Source organism: Paramormyrops kingsleyae, chromosome 10 (genome assembly GCF_048594095.1).
Source record: "Paramormyrops kingsleyae isolate MSU_618 chromosome 10, PKINGS_0.4, whole genome shotgun sequence".
Lineage (NCBI taxonomy): Eukaryota > Metazoa > Chordata > Actinopteri > Osteoglossiformes > Mormyridae > Paramormyrops > Paramormyrops kingsleyae.
Genome location: NC_132806.1, coordinates 19,226,762 through 19,248,377, shown reverse-complemented (window position 1 = coordinate 19,248,377; position 21,616 = coordinate 19,226,762). Strand labels below are relative to the sequence as shown.

General features: G+C 40.6%; 1 protein-coding gene across 3 annotated transcripts in view; it reads right to left on the bottom strand.

The window, feature by feature from the left end:
• nlgn3a (neuroligin 3a) overlaps window positions 1-21,616 on the bottom strand; it is a 162,426-nt gene that overhangs the window by 62,073 nt on the left and 78,737 nt on the right. For all 3 annotated transcript variants that reach the window (XM_023811574.2, XM_023811575.2, XM_023811576.2), the window contains one exon: window positions 17,716-17,865. In XM_023811574.2, the coding sequence (XP_023667342.1) occupies window positions 17,716-17,865 (150 nt within the window). The remainder of the gene's footprint in view (window positions 1-17,715; window positions 17,866-21,616) is intronic.

The window sequence follows — 21,616 nt, the reverse complement described above, 5'->3', positions numbered from 1 at the left end:
CTCATACTGGCTGTACTCTTGGTGGGAGTGCCCCTCCTACTCAGGAAGATGGTGAAAGGCAATTCCTTAAAGATGTTCCAGCCTGCTCCTGGCATTTCTATTTTAGATGTGCTCGGTACCTGTTTATCCAGCATCAACTGAGGAAGCAAATCTAAATTTAATCCTAGTGGGACAACAGGTAGCTGAGTGGTTGAGGCTACAGACTGAAACCCAAAGCCTGTCAGATGTAATGTCGCATAATGCTTAGTGTTGTGTACAGTCTTCTTTCAAAGACTGACAGCCCCCCTCCGCCCCCATTTTCACCCAGGTAAGGATTGACTACGAGCCATTTCACTCAATCACTAAATCTTACTGAATCTTCTTGGATGATAGTAATACAATCTATTCCTCCCCAAATGCCTCAGATCTGCCAATGAAAGTCTTGCTGGAATTCAGCACTTACAGCCCAGTTTCAATTAAAATTTTTCTCGCCATGTGTTGAGAGAAAGTGTAGCCTTTGATCCAGTGAACCACATCAAATCACAGCTATTACCAACATTAGCATTAGTCTGTCTTTTCTTATTATGATTACAGATTGATTACTGTAAGACTAATGTGAATAAACAAATATTATTTGTATCAATGAACAAAACTTGTGATACCCGAACATGCTTTTAAAGATCTGCACGCCAGGAATATCTAAATTGAGGTATAGCATGCATCACGTACTGTGCACACTCTATTTTCTCTACTTGTCAGACAGAATTGCCCTAAAACGTTTTAACTCTGCTCCAGGAGGCCAAGTTCTTTGTTACAGTCAGGCCTCAAGAGTTCTGTTTATTACCTTTCCATTTGGGGGAGGACAACGATTGTCTATCAAGGCCAAGCTCACCCCCTCCCTCACAAACACGTCCAGACACAGCTCCTGCACCCCGCCGGGCTGAGGACCCAGCTTGTTCCTGACACCTTCAGGAAGGCGAACCCTTCCAGGTGCCTCCTGCTCTCTTTTTATCTGTGTGACTTCACATGGAGGCTAATGTCGCTAGACAGCCCTATTTGTTTTCCTCTGAAAGAGCAGGGAAGATCAAATCGAGCCACCAGGGAGACCGTGGCCTTACCACCCTCCCGCTGCCCGCCCAGAGCAACCCAATACCATCAGGCTACAGGAAGGCAGCAAGGTCAGTCGTGGCCCAAGGTCATACTGCAGATTGTTCAGCCTGTGCTAGCAGAGGTCACTGGGCAGCCAGGGACCACCAAGGTGAGACCAGTCACTTTAGCTCTGACTAACTGACAGCAGAATACATTAACATAAAGAAGCCACAGAATTATGGGATGGATATACACCTTCTAATATCTTCAGGGTTTCTTAGAAAAGGAAGAGGCTGAAAGTTTTAAATTAGAGAGAGACTGATGCTGGGAAACTATTTTATCAAAAACAATTACACTTTTTTTCCCACAAACTCTAAAAGTGAGAAAAGCTTGAGGAGCAGATAGTGTGAATGTACATGCTGTTGTAAAAAGCAGAGTTCATGCAGATACTAACGGTGCAAATGAAGGAAAAATACATGGCATCCATATACGTTTGTGTCGGAACATCTACTACATTGAAGGCTACCTGGCAGCCCCTTGACTCCAATCCAGTGAGATGCTGAGCTATCGTCTGACCAATCTCCTTCTGCAGAGGACAATGCATGGCGATCAATCTCACGACCACGTGGGCGCCAATAGCAATGCTGATCTCCTGCAGCTCGTCAGGCTATAATTATGGTTAACCAGGTACAACTGTGTGTCCGATAAAGCCCGCTGTGAACTCCCTGGGTAGCTCTTTCCTTTGACGTGGGAACGACTGGACACCGTGGCCTGCTAATCTCAGCGCTTTGAAAGATTATTCTAAAGAGTCTTTGCTATATATCCATCCTCCTGAGAACATGTCAGGGGCTAACAGTTAAAAATTGAGTTGTTGAGCTGTCTGCCCTTCCTGAAGTGCTTCCTGAACTACTGGCAATATGAACAGCTTCCTCGTACGTCTCCATAGACATATTCAAGCCATAATATTGCACTAATAACGCGAACACATAGGCCATTGGTCATGATACTACATCACCAGTGTGTTCGATAGATCCAGACAAGCCGGAAAACATGAATATACCATTGTCCCATTTTGTCTTTATAAATGGCCCTCTTATATTCCACAGTTTATGATTGAAAATAATGCTGGTTAAAAATTCCTTCACACAAGCCCCCCTTTCTGCTCAATGTACATGATTCTGCGATATGACATCCACGGAAAAATTTAACTCAAAAACAATAAAACAACAAACACAATGTATTGTTTTATAGTCTAAAAATCATATATATGATGTGCAAGACATGTTGTGCAGCATATGGACCCAGGAATTCTGCTCTGTGCATGAGCTGAAACTGAAGAATAGACAATCCTGCAGCAGCATAACTTAACAAAACAAATGTTTTTCCTGTTTCAGATTTTGTGACCCAGCCAAATTTCGTCCATGGTGTTGGGATATCCATCCGTCTGTCCGTCCATCCATCCATCCATCCATCCAACCACCCATCCTGGACAGGGTCACACAAGGGCCACTGTCCTATCCCAAACAGCGTAGGACCCAACACAGAGGTGATCACTGGGATCTGAGTACGACAGGGTACACACACAGGACAATTAGGGGCACCTCTTAACGTCACAATAACCTTGAGTGTTATGTAACATTCTTCACTAAATAAATTATGTCAGTATTCAAATATTGTTATTTTTTCCCACTTAGGTACTGTTTGATCTAATATTCAGTTTTATTTGAAGATCCAGTAAGATTCAGTGACAAAAATATGCAAACATTCAGAAAATGAGGTATATGTTTTTCTTTAGTTTTTTTTTCCAGAAATCTGTATGTACTGTATAAGGCAGTTGGCTCGGCAGAAAGAATGGTGGCATCACTGAATGGGAAATTTATACTCCATTTATACTGCAGAAAAGTATAATGTTCCTACTTGTTCAAACCGCTTCTGGGCACATTCTGAAGATGCCAGGTGGAGCTGGGTCATTACATATGCAGCGGCCAAACTGTAAAAAATACCACATCGATAATATTTGTATGACTCTGCATTGTTACTTGAATGCCTGAATGGGTCAGATGTGCAGTCCTTTACTAAGATTTTTGTATTTAAATATTTTATACTTCTCTCATGGTATGCTAATGGAAATCTCTGTTCTTTGATATAAGTTCTGGTGCTGACAGTTATGTATGCTATAACATCACCAAATCAATTTAAATGTAGCAGCTAACAATTAAATCATTTTTAAAATCACTGACTTGGCGTACGATTTACTGTTGTTAAGTAAAAGCCATGGGCTGTGTGGATGGTGATTAAAATGGTTTTCATTAGGAGGTTATAGATATGATGGCCGAACACGCTCTGATAATCACAGAACCGGCGCACGTGCCAAGTGCTGACTATTGGATAACATACAGTACTAAGTCCCCAGTCGTTCAGAGAGCCTTCCTCTCAGCTCCCCTAACTCTCCATTCAGTTTGCTTAATTCTCTAATCATAGGATTTACACACCACTTGTTTTTTTTCCAAACCATTTACTGTAGTTTAGTTAAGTGTTATGCATTTCAGTGTTATGCATTTCAGTTTAAGCATTTGTTTATGTGCAATGCAGAGAGGTAATGTAAAAACAAGCGTTTAAATGGCCATCAGCCCATGCTACCACATGCCAATACATTTGAAATATAGTATTTCACAGTATTTCAGAGTTAAATAATTATATATTTTGCTCCGTCATTTCTTCACAAGTAATATTTCAGAGAAGAAACCACAAGGGGCATTTCTATTAACCACAATCTGAAGGCATCAGTATCAGAACTTAGCAGTATTAGTATTTTTGTCAGTGATTTAGCCCTATGTAATTTCATGCAGTGCAGAGTTACTAACAGTAACATTATGCAGTATTTCTTTATAAAGTCTGTGTCAATAGATTATAAGAAATAAAAAGAGCATTCACCTTAGGGAAATGTAAGAACGCTGCATTAGTACTGCTGGTAGAAGTGTATATGAAATACATGCTGTAGAAAAAACTCTGATCATATCCAAGTAAGTGAGAGGGGGGAAATGCAAACAAAAGCACAAGTCTCTCATTCCTACATGATGCAAGAAATGGCAAGAAATAGCAGCAAAAAATAAGAAAGGACAGAGAAGTAGGAAATCACAAAATTGTGACAGGGTTCAAAACGGCACTACTTAGAGCTGGCTCTCATTTTTATCTGGAAAGTGGTTAAACCCGTGTTTGCTGCTCCCTTTCTGCACTTAAGCTGTGTGGAAATCAGGCCTTTATCTTCCCTGAAAGGGCAAAACTGAGACTGCAACAGGCTGGCTCTGCAGATACTTGTTGCTAATAATTTGCCAAAATATTTCAATACATGAGCAAGTGCATTCAGGTTACTTATATTAAGCTTGCCTCGTTAATAATAATAATAATAATAATAATAATTGTCTATTCTGAATATTGTCATGTGAATAATAGCACCAAACAATACAATACTGACTGACTATACCAGTATGGACATTGCTGGGCTGTTCAACTGTTTCCCCAAGTTTTCTCAAGAATTCTGCACTGAGCAATGATGAACATAAGCGGAGCTGGAGATTAAATGGTATCATTATTCCGTTTTAGCTGAACTGTCAATGTTGTATCGGGCGGGCGAGCGAGCCGGGAAGCAGGCGAGGCAAGCCGAGAATGCAGGCAAACGGGGTTTATTCGGGTGGACAGGACCAAGACACCAACAAACATCAATGACGGATCTGGGGTAACGTACTCAGACGCGGACTAAATACAGAAGACAAGCCAAAATAACAAGGAACAGCTGGGCACGATTGGGGAAGCACACGTGGATAATGACAGGGCGTGACACACAGGAGGATCGGACGGAGACGGGCGTGACAGTCAAGGCTAGCAGATTGTATAGTATGTTGACTGAATCTATATTATACAGCTGTGTTTAGGTGAGTGAAAATGTATATTGTGACTTACTGTAAAATGCGGGGCACGGTGATTAGCACTATAAACATGTTCGAGTCAAGGCTCCATGTGTGTGGAGTTTGCATGTTCTCCCCATGTTGTCGTGGGGTTTCCTCCATGTACTCGCCATCCCCTAATCCAAAAACATGCTGAAGTGAATTGGAGTTGGCCAGTAGGTGTACAAGTGTGAGTGAATGGTGTATGAGTGAATGGTGTGTGAGTGACTGAGGTGTGAGTGAATGGTGTGTGAGTGACTGAGGTGTGAGTGAATGGTGTGTGAGTGACTGAGGTGTGAGTGAATGGTGTATGAGTGAATGGTGTGTGACTGACTGAGGTGTGAGTGACTGAGGTGTGAGTGAATGGTGTGTGAGTGACTGAGGTGTGAGTAAATGGTGTGTGAGTGACTGAGTTGTGAGTGAATGGTGTGTGAGTGACTGAGGTGTGAGTGAATGGTGTATGAGTGAATGGTGTGTGAGTGACTGAGGTGTGAGTGAATGGTGTGTGAGTGTGCCCTGTGATGGTTTGGCACCCCAACAGCTCCTTACCATCCATTATAAATTGTGTTGTATCTTTCCAGTTAAAGCATAAAAGCAATCTAAATATGAATTGGATAATCTTTGGATGAAAAACCATTCATTCTTAAAGGTTTAGAATTGTCTCTTTGGATTTATGCCATAAAAACACAACATGTGCAGTCTATGGCTGCCAAAACAATTATTCTATTAATAATCAAGCTATTTACATGGAGCTTCCAAACATCCATTGTGGCATAATTATTTACATAATTAACATCGAAGAATATTAAATTCTGCTTCATATAGCCCCTGTTATTCATGCCCTATCCTTAACACATACCCTCTCAGGAACCCTCAGACATCAGATATCTATGCATTTTAGTTGCTCCGCTTACAGTATGTCTTTGAGATATATGCCCTCGGATGTCAAGCATTTATTCGTAAGTTAATAAACCATCAACCTATTCATTTCAGAAGAAAATTAGCATACGATGGTTTGCAGTCAGACACAAGCATTATAAGGCATTGCATGCACAAAAAAAGCATGAAAGTACAAATAATTGATGAAATCAGGCACAGCTGTTCTGGCATGCATCAATTTACTGCTTTCTGTGCGTAATAATGTGCACCTAAGGCTAAATATACTGAAACGTCGCAGAGGTTCCAGAAACTGGCAATACAGCAATGTGACATTGGTTAGAATCTGAAATGTCTTGTAGAATTCATCATTAAACTAACAGCTGAAGAACAGCCTGATGCTTCTTAGTTAAGCATCAGTTGTGTCCCATTCATGCATTGTTTTCCCTTTAATTTCTCCTTAGGCATTAAAGTCAGTCAGTAAGTCTGTCCGTCTGTCTGTCTGCTTGCCTGTCTATCTGTCTATTGTGGCAGAGGCCCGGTGACAAGACCTCCCCACCCTGCCTGCAGTGCCGAGGGGGACTCAGGAACATTCCCTTGGACGCAAGAGCGGGTACACAACTGGTGCGTGTTTACATATTGTAAAAAGAAAACAAACCAAGCCAGGTTCGTGTCACAGTTTCTCTCCAGCCTGGGTCCCTCTCTCCCCTGAGTAGCTGGAGAGGTATGCTTAAATGCGGTCTAATCCTCCCTTCAGGATGAGCCACAGTTGAGGCTCGTCAAGAGAGGGCTGGCTGGGTTGAGTAACAAGGAAACAGATCCTCCCCAATACTGCCACACAATCAATCAATCAATCAATAAATCAATCAATCACTCAATCTATCTATCTATCTATCTATCTATCTATCTATCCTTCATGCACTACATAGACTGGTATTGCCCGTCATGTACATTACAGATGCATTCTGGGAGTTTCACATAAAATTCTGCTCGAAATCCTTATGGGACAGTTAACCCAGGAAACACACATCCCAGGAAATTGCCCTGAAGACCGGAGGGTTGAAAGGGGTTAAATAAAAGTTCCATCCAAGTGCATTTAACTTAAGTGGCAGCACAGACTCCGAATTGAACCGTCCTCTCCTGCTCAGCAAGATTCGTGACCTCACGCTCGCCTGTAAATGGCAGCCCGGTCATGCAGCCAGTCAATAGAATAATCCCTCCTGCAAGAAGTACATACAAGCACTGAGACAAGATTAATGTTCTGTCACTAACTGTAATTCTGATACAGTGCTCCGAGTACAGTTATGCAGGATATAAAATATTACCTGCAAATTGCTCTTCATACACTATCCCTGCTCCGTTGGGAGGCCTAAATAATCCATACACTTCAAATAACAGAAGCACACACAGTAGGGTTAATGGGAAAGGTCACCACGACAGCATGTGGTCAGAAAGAGAAAAGGGCAAGAGGCAGCGCGTCAGGGAGCCCATGGCACAGGGCCAAAGTCGGCCCATTGTTCTCAGAAGCCTCTTCACGCTGGATCTGTCTGAGAGGCCCTCCTCCATCTTAGGTGCTCAAAACAAGCATCAGCAAAACGAAAACTCAGTGCTCTTCAAAATATGACTCATTCAGTAGTGTGTGTATACACACACACACACACACACACACAGAGGTTTGTAATTATATCTTTGTGGGGACTCTCCTGTGGGGAAAACTAATTAGGACCTTAACCTATATCCAGTCCTAACCTTAACCATAAGTAGTTCTTTTTTTATTACATTCACAGATCTTTGTGGGGACCCGAGAAATGGTCCCCACAATGTCAAAATAACAGATTATGATCACATTGTGGGGGACATTTTGTCCCCAAGGTATAATATAAACCTAATCCACACACACACACACACACACACACACATATGCTAATAGGCCAATACAATTGTCTCATGAGACATCTCATACAGCTGAAATATGTAAGTATACAAGTGACATTAAGTCAACTATGTGACAGAAAGACACATTTCACCATAAATAAATTTATTTCCTTGCTGCACTTGTCACAATTTAGATTTGTTTGTACCACATTTGGAATACTTTGCTCAATTTTGTAGGAAGAACCAAGTGGAGAAACAACAGAAATACAAAAATGGCCTGGCATGTTGACCCGGGGGCCCCCCAGCCTGGCATGTTGACCCGGGGGCCCCCCAGCCTGGCATGTTGACCTGGGTGCCCCCCAGCCTGGCATGTTGACCCGGGGGCCCCCAGCCTGGCATGTTGACCTGGGGGCCCCCCAGACTTGTACCCCGTGCTGGCTGGGATGGACTCCAGGGCCCTCTGCAATCTCGCATTGGATAAGCAGTTGGAAGATTGATGGATGGAAAATATAAAACAAGCATATTACAACACAGCCTTTAATCAATAGAAATTAACCACTGGCCTTCTAAACCACTGTAGCTCTTAGAGTGTGTGTATGGGGGGGGGGGGGGGGGGGGGGTAAGATTAGGTCTTCAGTGAAACATGCTGGAGTTACATCTTCCCAGGAAACATAAGCTCTGGGTCCCTCTGCTTCCAACACTTTCAGACTGCCAGCATCACGTCCACAAAAGCTTCCTTCCACTTGGCGTCCACCTTCACCATAATAACTGGTACATCGTACTCTGTATAACAGCATACAACACGGTAAAGCGCAGTATAAAGTCTAAACCTTGTACTTCTCTGAAACATATTCACATTGAACTGAAAATAGCTTTTCTTAAAATAAAACAGTGCAATTTTTATCTAATGTATGTGACGTAGCCCATACACACGATGCAATTTAATTAGGCCTAACAAAAAAAGGTGCTGACATTTGACAATTTTGACAATTAAAGCAGCATTTCACCATAGAAGCAGATGTATGTATCAGTAGTTGCTATTGATATAATGCATTAAAGAGACGGCTCTCCAGTTTGCCCTGCCCATTGCTTACAGCTGGCAAAGAACTTTCTACTTCGCCTCAAATTTAAGATCAAAAAAGATACAATACAGAATCCATTCTAAACCTTGCAACAACACTGACAAAATGTAGATGCCATCTTCCATACCTTTTTAAAAAAATCTGAAAATATTTTCTTAATGCCATGTCTCTGTTTAAGGAAAATATATTCCAAACAAACCATACAAACAAATAAAATCTCTGACTAACATTCAGCCCCACTAGTTTTTTTGTGCAAACTACTGTTGATTTGATTTCAAAATTATTTTAATATTATTTTAGCATAAAATAATATTAGAAAGATTTTCAGATGTCGTGAAATTATGTGTAATGATCCTGCTTGCAAAATGCAGGATTGTGCAGCAATGGTTGTAGCTGGAGCTGAAAAGCACATCATGCCAGTTCTGGTGTCCTTTCACTGGCTTCAGGTCAAGTAAAGCAAGCCAGCTGGTTTCAGGTCCCACTGGTTATTTTGTTGTTGAATCTGCCATCCAGATTTGTGCTTCCTCTCCTGCTATTTCTTAACACCTTCCGACTTCTAAATCTTGACAATATTGCATGTTTACTGTTGATAATCTTAAATTCCTTTTATTGAGATTGATGAATTAAATTGGAATTGAACAGCTTTGATGAATATTACCGGTCATTATTTTCTGAGATAAAAATCAGAAGTACACAATTGTGAAATGGTAGGAAAATAGGAGTGGGAAAACACCCCCTATTTAAGGCATGAAAAGGTAAATATGTACTGAAATGTAACATTTAAAATTGTGCATAAATGCATAAATATCTGCATTTAACATGACACAGCTAATATCTATTCAGCATTAAACTGTTCTTTACACCAACATTTCGTAAATTCTTCTGACATCAGCTAGATTATTCCTTAGACGCTTCTGAAAATTACTGACAATAATAAGGAAGCATCTTGTTTACTACATAATTGCTCCTGCTGCATTTCTTTTGCATATTGATCCCTGAAATGGGTCCCTGCTCAGCTGAAACATCTCCCTGGCAATTTTCTCTCTAGCTCTTATGTGAAAGCGGGCGGAATCTGCAGGTGCTCCTTGTGCTTGCATGCCCACCTCTCCATCTGCATTTACCCGCCCTCCCACCTTTCACGTCGGCGGTGCACTGCAGGACAGCCAACCCCGAGTCCTTCCGTGGGGCTCTGCCACGATTAGTCTCAAAGAGTGAAGTGCCAAGATTTCGTGGTCCAGCTCCTACAAATCTTTTCGGACAAGAATATCCTTTCTTCCTTGACCAAATATATCCCTGGCTGTCCTTCACCCGCTGCCCAACTTCACCCTGAACGGCACCAGGAAAGATTGACATTTGTCTGCATTAAGGGTCTCCTTTTGGGTTTTCCATTCTGAGACGTTTTACGTCATGCACTTTGCTCTTATTCGCTGGGGTGTTCTGAATGCCAGGCGATAAGGCTGTTGTTCTACCTATTTGTGCATTTGCTCTAAGGGACAACCATCCACTACATTGTTCTTCCAATCAATGCAAAGAAGAAAAAAACAATCCTCAAGGACAAGACTATGGGGCATTTCAAGTAAGAGGGGAAACAAAACAAGCAGGAGCAGCGAGAAAAAAAAAACAATACATTTTGTCTCCAACGTGTCAACAGCAATGAATCATCATGGGTGAATCTCCCGAGCAACTGTAAAAAATAAAACTGAATACAAATGAGGAAGCAAATCTGAAGTTTAAAAGACTTTCTAAAATCATAAATGTTGGCCTGGTGGTAAAACAACTTGAGTCAGTATACATTTGAATGCAAACAATTTCAATGATTAAATTCAGCAGAGAGCCAAAAGTCTGTCTGGAACAGCCCAGTCGTCTATTCTTGGTAAGTTCAGAAGAAGTGCAAATATGGACACCGGTGTCAATTTGAACAGGTGAACACACAGCTATGCCGTCTTAACCTTATCTATTATGCGCCAGTCCCAGGATTGAGAACTACCAGCTAAACTCTTCCTAGCAGAATTAATATAGTTTTAAAAGCAATCATTTGTTCAAATAATTGGATGAGCCAGGCAGGTGAATTTCGCGTGTGCCTGGCCTCACAGGACATATGCCCACGGTTTTAATGAGATGAGAGGAAGGAGTGAAACGGGCGACGTGGTCGGAAGTACTGAAGCATTCTGACACACTCCGTGTCCGGGGTATTTCCTACGGGGGGACTTGAGGGTGGCTGCCGGATTTAGTGGCAGCCTGGGAGGCCCTGGGGAATTGTCTTCAAGAGGAAGGACAGGCTGTTCCTTAATCTCTGCAGTGTAATGATACTTTCTCAGGTCTCACCGCAAAGACACATCCTTCGTTGCTGAGTGGCGGATTATTCACCTCAGTGATCACTTTGCACATCACCAGCACGACTGGCGTTTTCCATCAAATCCTCCTAATAAGACCTAACTGACCAAAGTGGCAACTTGAGATGTCCACTGTTCTACAGTAATCACAAAGTGTACCGTTCCATTCTAATCAACCTCCAGCTTCACGAGCGCCAATTACGTGGAGAGCAGATGAATATCTAATGTGGCTAATTGAAGTTAAATGAATGCTCTAAGAAATATGATGGAACAACAACAACAACAACACAGGATCGAAAGATTACTTATTCGATGTGCTGTCCAGCATGTTCCAAAAATAGTAAGGGGTCTATAATTTATGCACTGCACTCCCAATGAAAAGCTACCTTAGAAGTATTAAACTACACTTGCGAACAATCAACGGCTGTGGTCTGTGAAGCGTGACAGTTCGCATCCTTGTTTCGTGCCTGTGAAGTCCACGAAAACGAAACAAGGCACAAAAGCAACTCGCTTGGCAGGTGGATGCGTGCTCGTCTCTGAACCAGCAGTGTAGCTCCATAGTTTATTCTAGTCTTCCACTGGTGATAAAACGTGCTATTTTTTCATCAGCTGACATGCACAGAGACCTACTTCCCTTTATTTTTAGTTTGAAAATACATTCAAATATAATACCAGAATTTTTGTCCCTAAATATATATTGCTGTACAAACTGTACACCATCTCCTTATTTAGCGACTATCTTGGTTGGCAACTATTCGCAAATATGGCTCTAATTAATACATTTACGACCAAACTTTTTGTATATATGTCTGATGCCTTACGTTAGAGTGAGAATAACTATATGAGAACTTTATATGAATGAGATGGCAGCAACCAGTGACCTTTGCAGCATGAAGCACAGTCACGGTCACGCCTATGCTATTGTGATTTTCACTTGATGACCATTTTGCTTAACGATCTGGAAGTTGTAACAGAATTCAGTCGCTAAACAATGAGAGGGTGTACTTTAATTTATACAGTGTGCTCAGGAAGCAACAATGCAAAAAATGTGTTTGGCATTAATGTACCAAGTCAAAGTCTCCTCAATGCTCCATTAAGATTCTCTTTTTGGGAAGAACCATTTGTCCAAAAATCAGACATGTTACCTGGCAGGTGAAGGAATAATTACATGAAGGAAAAAAAAAACAAAACATAAAATGACTACCAAAGGAAAATAATTTGTGGGCATGTTCAAAACGAGGCACAGACAAATGTTAACTTCCCCCCTATGGCTGTGAGAACAGAGCCCTCGGTGCAGTGAAGGGTCCCCAAGCAAACAGGGGGATGGAGTGGGCCATCTGCACCTGAACGACACGTTGTGGCGAGAGGAACGGCCAGTCCGGGATGCAGACTGTGGAGGAGCAGAGCACGGAAGCCATTACTTAAGCCATTGGCTCCCTGACATTAATAGGATGAATAAATGTTTTTCTACCCAGCCGCTTGATTTGGATGGATTCATCCGAACGCCAACTGAGCCAAAAAACGCTCTGGCTCAGCTTCCAGCATGGAAATGGCAGACAGTGGGCGCCCAGACTGTTATTCATTTTCATTTCTATCAGGCTATTTGTTCCTTTTTCCCTCTTTGTGTGGCTGGAATGGAGGGCGGGAATGAAGACAACACCTAACAACATCACATTATATTACAGTGCAAACACAGAATGCCTCCTACAGTACAGTAGAAACAGAGAAAAATGGAAATTAAGGTGCCACGCTATTATGTGTCGTTATCATGACTCAAAATCCCAAGGCCCGTCTCATTAATTGTGATGGTGAGGACAGCCCACTGGGACATGCTGTATGTATCGATAAAGAAAACATGGCTGGTATGGAGGACATGCTGGGGAGACTGTACAGGGTGAAAACTCACTCCAGATGTGCAGTCTCGGGAAAGATTCACATCGCAGAAGTTAAGTGACACCCTTAGAGAGCAGACAGAACAGATGCTGAGGACTGGAACGCGTTCTGAGAGACAGGAGCCGAGGAGATCCTTCAGATGAAGCTGAGAAAATCGTCGGGGGGATGAGTGAGGAGGAAAGGAGGTGTAGTAACGGTATTATATGCACCTGGGCTCCAGGCAGCTAAATGAACAGTACTCCAAAAATACTATAAACACACAACACATAGAATCAACTGACCAATCACATAAAGGGAGTAACATAAACGTACACAAAGAATCTTCTCCTATAAACAGAATAATGAAGCAATGGACAGTTTTTTTTTCTTTTCTCAACCTCTGAGTGTACTTGTAACAAGGCTTTTGCAATCATAAAAGTGTGATAAAGGATTCTCAGCCTACTGCATCTGCTCACCCCATCCTTATTTTAATTAAAGTTTATACATAATCATTTTTTATAAATCTACAGTTTAATGATATTGCAATCTCTGCAATGACCTTGGTAGTCAACATCAATTTAGAGCCATTTCAAAATGTACTGGGTCCATATTTTCCCTTTCCAAAAGGGCAGCGGAATCTCCTATATATATGTGTAGGTAATTACCCTGGTCTAGGATTATTTTTGTAAGGTTAATCATAAGAAAAATTCAATCATCTACTTATATAATTATTTCTGCCAAGTCAAAATTGATAAGACAGCAATGAAATGAGATAATGATATCCAATTATTATAGCTCGATATTACAGATGCAGTTGGACATAAATTATAAAATACGGGCTATCTGAATTTAGCCAAAAGACTGATCTTAACATAAGATCGAACAAATCCACAAAACAATACTTGGCATAACAGCTGGTTCCACAAGGAAGTCTCACCTTGTTTTTTGGCAATAGAAGAAGACCTTATTAATTCTCAGTGCAGTTGGAAGCAGTAATTAAGTCTTCCCCATAGGACTAGGAAATTGACGTGCTCTAGATAGTGAATGAGTAATTATATTTGTAAAGAGCAGTGATACAAGATACTCCCCTTTGCCTAGGACTCATTACACATCATTAAAGAAACACTGCAATGGGGCCTCATTCTTGCCATTTTCATGCATACACCGATCAATGGACCAGTAACAAACAAGGCTGGCCTTTTGTAAACAAACTGAATTCACTGGGCCTAAGACTCAAACCAGTCACACCTGCTGATTTGGAAGTAACATCACCCCTAGTAATCACTCCCCATTTGGTTATGTTGTCCTCAAGGGAAAACCTTCTGGTCTTCCACCATTCCTAATTGAATATTAAACCTGTAATGAATTCCAGTTCTTCTGAATATGGAGAGACTGCTGGTCTGTATGTATGAAAAATTCCAAATAGGGAAAATGGCTCTTTGCAACGTGACGAAACAATTAATTGCTATTAAAATTTAAATGACTATGAAACCCACCGTTACAATTTATGAGAAACATCAATAGAATATCTGTAGTTCAGGTAAAAACTGTGTTTTACAATTCTTGGTTCTTTTTTTTTTACCTTTAGTGTATTTCTAACCCGGATCTTTTTATTACTAAATGCATGAAATTCAAAGAGTTACTCAGACAAAGAATTTTACATTAACATACACAGATAATCTCTCCATTTTAATAAACTCTATCCTCACTGCCTAATCAGGATGAAAAATAAACAACTCTATGATTTATTCAAACAGTTAACAAAGCCAGATGAAGTACCACACAGTCATTATCTGTACATTTCAGTTTTTGTTTTATTATTAATGCATTGTCAAGATTGTTGAGAGAAAATGGAGACCTGTATTAGTGTCAGTGAGCATCGATACAGTTGCCTTGTCTACTTTCATTCTCTATTCATTATCTTGTCTAATTCTCTCAGCTTCAATTATTTTTTGTCAACCTTTTAAGCTGCCTAATTAAAAAAGAAGAGAAAACTTCTCCTTCTTCCAATGGTGTTGTATTATTTATTGAAATTTTTTAGGCTATAAATTGTAAATCTTGCTTTGAATGTAAATCGAGTTTTCTTGTAAGATCCTTAAGGACAAAAAGCTGTAACATAGATTTTCAATCGATCACAGACACGGACAGAACACAAACAAGGTCTGGGCAGTACATATAATCGAATCAAATCTGTTCTTTGGGTTTGGTGAATCCACCAAAAAGAGAATTTGGATGGAATAGCCTTCCCAAAAAAGGCCAGCAGAACAAAATTATATTCCATTCCACATGATATCAAGCCTATATTACTGATGATTTATCATATTTAATTATATCCACAATATTTCAACTGAATCTTAATATCCCAAATGTAGTCACATCCAAGCTACATTAAAAAGGTAGAAATTGACTCTTAGGGTCTTTTAATTTAAGAACTGCATCATCCACAAAAAAGCTGTATTGTGTTTGATTACTTAAAGTCATCATTTCCACCTCTGTAGACTTTAAATAATACAATCCCAAGGCAATGCTATTAAAACCACAGCATAACAATGAAGATTATTATACAACATTTCTTTCTTCTACGACTTGATGGGGGTAAAATTATGTTAATGTTTTTTCTCCTTGGAGCACTTTGCTCAAATGGAAACTGTATGTGTGATTTAGTACATAGAAGGTTCCTCTATATACAATATGATACAATTCTACTAGGAAGACCTTAGTCAAAGGGATTCACTGTGAGGTCTTACCTGGAAATGGTAGAATGAAATTGTCAATGATGACTATTTATTATTGCTTATTTGAAAGGAGAGAAGAAGATCATCAGAGCTAATTTTTGTGTTAAGCGGTGCTTATAGACAAAGATACTTTTTCAAGTTGAGCGGATGAGAATGTAGAGAAAACGAAAATGGCACTGGGCAGTCACAGAGATATCTAAACCACACAGGCACACTGACTGGACATCCTGAGCTTAGGCTAGACCTGACCAAATGACAAGGTCATTTAGGGTTTTTCCCATAGAAATGAATGGAAGGTCCCCATTTAAATAGGTGTGTGTGTGTCTGTGTCTGGTGTGTGTGTGTGTGTGGATTAGGTTTATATTATATCGTGGGAACCAAATGTTCCCCACAATGTAATAAAACCTGTTATTTTTGACGATGTGGGGACCATTTTTCAGTTTTAAGGTTAGGGCTGGGTAGGAGATAAGGTTGTCATGTTGGGATTAGCGTTTTCCCCATAGAAATGAATGGAGAGTCCCCACAAAGATATAATTATAAACCTGTATGCGTGTGTGTGTGTGTGTGTGCGTATGTGTGTGTGTGTGTAACAATCTTAAATTTATGCATTGTAAGCGAAAATCATATACGGACAGTATAAAAGAAGCCAAGATGAAGTACGTCTGGAATGGAGTTTATCTCTATTCTGTTACATCCCCTCAAAGACTCCACACTATTGTCTCTTTCTTTCCCTTAAAACCTGAATGACACAGAATGTTCACATTTTGTACGTTTAAAATTGAGCGCAAAGCCTCAGTTTGGAATAATGATGGTGAAACATTTGTCATATTGCAGGGATGCTAACAGAAAAACTTTTCTGATAATCTTAATAATGAATTCTGTGATTTCCTGCCTAGAGACTGCCTTTTTACTCATCAAAATGGCTGAATGTTGCAAAATTAAACAGTCATAACTGCAGAACTACAATCATAACTGTGTTTACCACATGTTAAACTTCTAATTCTTTCTGAAAAAATAATGCACCTTTAAATGAAACAGTCTTCATATGGGAAGACTTATTTCCCTTAAGACATACATACTGATGAAAGCAAGACCTTATGTTTATCAAACAGACAAAATCTGGTCAATGTACTGTATTTAAATGAGCACTACTTCATTCAGTTGTACTTAACAGAAGTTTTGTAGTTGCTTGAATAAATGAAACATAATGAAAAGAGAAAGTCATAGGAAGACCAAGACAGATCCAACTGCACTTCTGCTGGACAGGGCCAGACCTTTGGCATGGAAATAATAATGTGCAGTAATGCAAAATATAAAGTTTGACTTTGAGGGAAAAAATGCAACATTGGCGTCAGTGTAAGTGCTTAAAATCTAAACTGTGGGAAGGCTTGTTTTATTTCAGGCGATAATACTAATGTACAATCCACTTTCATCCATTTTACAACTTATGTTTGACATTTAGAGACTACGGGGACTAAGAAGGGAAAACAATCCACATAACTGAGCATGCAAATTTGATTTATAGAGGCAGTGGAGTTGCAGTGACATGTGCTTTGCGATGATATGACCAGCTCCATTTTGTTTTGCTGCAGCCGTTTCCATGGATTCAGTGATGAGATTTATCTCTCACTGGATCACTCTCCACACTCAGTAATACCCTCCTACTCTGTGTTTCTCCCTCATCTCAAAATGTATTCATACAGTAATTTACGTTAAAATAAATACGTGGGGTCTTATTATGTTTTAAATTAAACAAAGTAAAGACTTGAAATGATTCTTAAAGAGCAAAATCACAGAATCGACACTCTCTAGAGACGTCCCAATGGGGACATCTGCTTCACACACCACAACACCCCAGGATGCACCAATACCATGAAGCAAAACTGCTTCTCTTGCCTCAGAAGCTTGGAGAGAAAGAGGCCGCACTTACCCAAGACTCCGACCCTGTAGTTCAGCGTTATGACGATGACGTTGCCGTAGCTGGCCAGAACGCTGCCGTCGATCATGTTCCCCGTACCCTCCATGTAAGAGCCGCCGTGTATGTAGACCATCACGGGTTTGGCACCGGTGTCTCGGATGTCTGCAAGAGTGGCCACCGTTAAGACGTTCACTGGCAGTCTCCACTCAAGGCAAGGCTCAACAAAATGCATAGACACTAAGCAAAGCCCTCCCAGATACCAGCTGCTCTGCCACTGTAATCTGCATTTAACATCACCACACATTTTTTTTCTTTTAATTTGAAGACACTTCAGAAAAACGACAAAAAAATTTCATAAGTGAGCCAAATTATGCAGGAATGTAATCGTACAGTATATTGAAAATTTCTCAGCGGAAAATGCAGCAAGAGGCTTATGTTTTTTAATTATTTATACTATATTGCACGTGGTGTAGGAGAAAATTTTCTCGGTACAATGGAAAAGCATTAGGGTTAAACTGAATGTGCTGCTTATTCATCTTGCCAGACCGTCATTCACTGACAGCACACTGGAAGCTGTGCACAGGCACTGGCTTGACACTGCATTTAAGCTTCAATGGGTAAGGATGCCCCTGCGTTGCTTCTGCCTTTGATGCCCCCGCCCAAAAAAAAAAAAAATCACTTTTCAAGCTATTTTAGAATGACAGTGTGAGTAACAAAGTCCTTTACCCCTCAGATGGAATCCTTAAGTTCAGTAACATAAAGGGGAGGAGAATGAAGAAGCAGCATCTGTGATACTGGCTTGGCGGTGAATGGTAAGAGAATCATGGGCTTTAACTCGATGGCGGCTCTCTGCTGCACTCAGCCTTGAAAAGTGAGGCGATCGCTGCTGTTCTCCAATAGAGAGATGTCTGCTGGGCTCAGAAACCTATATTGTATTCAGGTTGCCATGGTTACCCGGGAGAGGAAAAAAAAATTCCAAATCCTCAAGAACAAACAGCTAATCACAAACAACCCGGGCTGGACGGTGAATCTGCGTCCATCTGTGAGTGACTTCCCTGTTTGCACTTGCTCCTCTCTTTTTTCTTGCAGCGAGTCCAAGCTGCACCAGTGCAGAAGGCTTGTCATGGAAGTAATAGCACTGTTTATTTTTGACACGTTGCGGTCTCTTTGCGAACGACTGCGTATCAAAATATTTGCATGAATTTCACGTGGTGTGGCATCATGGACGGCAATAATAAAGGATTGCGTCAAACACACTTGTTGCCATTCAGTGTGTAATAAGGATTTTTTTTGTAATGTTTTGGCCTGGTATCTGAGAGGGTACATATAACATGATTCAAAACCCACTGTTCTCTTGCAAGAGTAATCCTTCACACTAAGTCACAGCACAAATGAAGAATGCATGGAGAGAAAATAGGGATGGAAGAGAAAAATGAATACTCGTTTTACCAAGAACCCCAAGACATGAAAATAAATGGATACAGATGTAAAGAAAACTGAAAAAGTAGGGAAAGAAGAGAAAAGAGAATACAGATTAGTCATGTCACCATCAACATTATCAGCTACCTCTTTTGTTGATTCAGATTGTGGGTTACTATGACAACAGTTTCCACCTATCCAGGGGAAATATTAGAATAGGTTTTCACAGCCCAAAGAACCCTTATTTTTGTTTTACCAATATTAGGACAAGGTTGTTAATCAAGATTCCTCTTCACTAGTCTAAGAAGCAAAAACATGATTGAAGAGTTAAACAATCAGCATAATTTCCTTCATTTTTCAAGTCTTTAGCACTCAGAAAGAGAGAGAGAGAAAGGGAGAAAGATTAACACATTAAAATACAGTTATTAACTGTTTACTTTTGAGGTAGCAAAGTCCTGAATCAATATCAGTAAACTTAATGCAACAGTGCACACAGAAGATGGAGAAGGCAACACATTCAGTACAACTTGTGCAAAATAAGAACAGGTCAACAGATGCAAAGAAGCACTGATATGCACACAGACACCATGGAAGACACATGGTTAACATACATATATACAGTACATATATATTCTGTGCAACATGCATCAGCAGCCCTCCATTCTATTCTGTCAGCTCATATATATATATATATATATATATGCATCTGTGCTGTCTTTTAAATTTAATTTACTGTATCTGCAGAATAAAATGGCAGGACTGGACAATTACACAAGCACACGCACAAGCACAGACACGTCGATGCACACGCGGAACGTTCTCCGACTTCATATGCATGGACACAAATCGAATAACCATATTCATGGTAACAAGCAGGGCTGGCTCTGCCTTCCCATTAAGGCAGCCCTCATCTGGCAGGAGAGATACGGCACCGAATGACCCGACCCGCTCGGTATCATCTCCCTGAGCTGTCAGCGAAGCCCAGTGGGCGGCCTTTTTGGGCCCCCAAGGAACCCGTCATAAATCTCACCCGAGCATTTTGCATCGTGTCATCCCTGTCGCTTGAGAGATGCTGGACAACGGGGGAGAGGATAAAGGCCACCTGGGATTGCCGCGCCACCGTTTGGTAAGAGCATGCGGGGTGTCAGCGGCCATCTCGGAGATGGAAGGGCACGGGGCCCGACAGCCCCACTTCATGACAGAGTTCATGTTTCTGTCCCATCTGTCGCATCCTGAACATACAGATGCTACCGCGTCATCATCATTACTAAAGGTATGTGACAAACACTATATGTGTCTACTCACCTCCCCACACTCCTCACTGCTATTTCACAAATAATACAGAGGTAAAGGCTTCCCGACCAGTGATCCATAGCACACATATGTGTGTGTGTCTGTGTGTGGGTGTGTGTATATTATAGCTCTTGTTTGGTTTTAATTGGCATATAAGGCAGTGATTTGGCAAATTGCTCTAAATTATAAAGCAATATGCAACAAACGCTCTGTTTTAAATAAAAATCAAGTTTTTGTTTATACAAGAGTTGAATATAATTCTTTGAAATTAAGTAATTATAAATGTTAAGGTCTCAATAGGTATGATTTACTGCCGTTGTTGCACAATCAAGGGAGATTATTTTACACTGAAGTGTAATACCATATTCTTCCTTCAAATCACATTTAGATTAAATGATTATCTTCTGCATTTCTTCTTTTTGGTTTTATTTTAGTGGCTCAAAGTGGCATTTTATCAGTCGTTGATGATGCTACCATGTGGTCAGTGCACCTGAAAGACGACCAAACAGAACACCTGGCCAAATAAAAGAAGTTCTTAAGAAGGACTAGAGAAATTTGCTCTAAGCAAATTTGCTGGGCTTTTTTGACAGTGATGAAAAATGGGTTTCCTTTAAAGTGCACTGTTTCATTCTTTCTGTGATTAAACTTTATTATTTGTGTGTTGCACAATACCATAGTTCACGATGTAGGGGAAAATACATTAAAGCAAGTGAGGGGAGAGGGGAGAAATGCGAATGGTCCACTCTCTTTGCTGCTGGGCGTAACTGATCATGTGATTTGTGTGTTTGAAATGCGGCCTGCTGAGAAGGACATTGTGTGCCCATGAAAAAGCACTTAAAGACCAGGGGTCGGTTGCACAAAACACCTTAAGTTAAGGTTTTCCTTAAAGTCCGAGTTAAGGTCTCCTTAAAATAAAGTCGCTTGCACAAAACACCCTTAAGTCTCCTCCTTAAGGTTTCTGTAACATTTTCTCTTAAGTATTTAAGTTTTTCTCCTTATCTTGGTCTTATACTTAAGGAATCCCATAACGGTTGCACAAAAGACCTTAGCAACTAAACTAAGGGAAAAAAATTAAGGTACCTCTAAACGTAGCTTAACTGCAACATGGCCGAGTTTATGATAATAAATAACAAAAATGAACGAATCCCAAAAAGAGTGTTCCGCGACCGGGAGAATCCCTTAGATACGCTTAATGACGAGC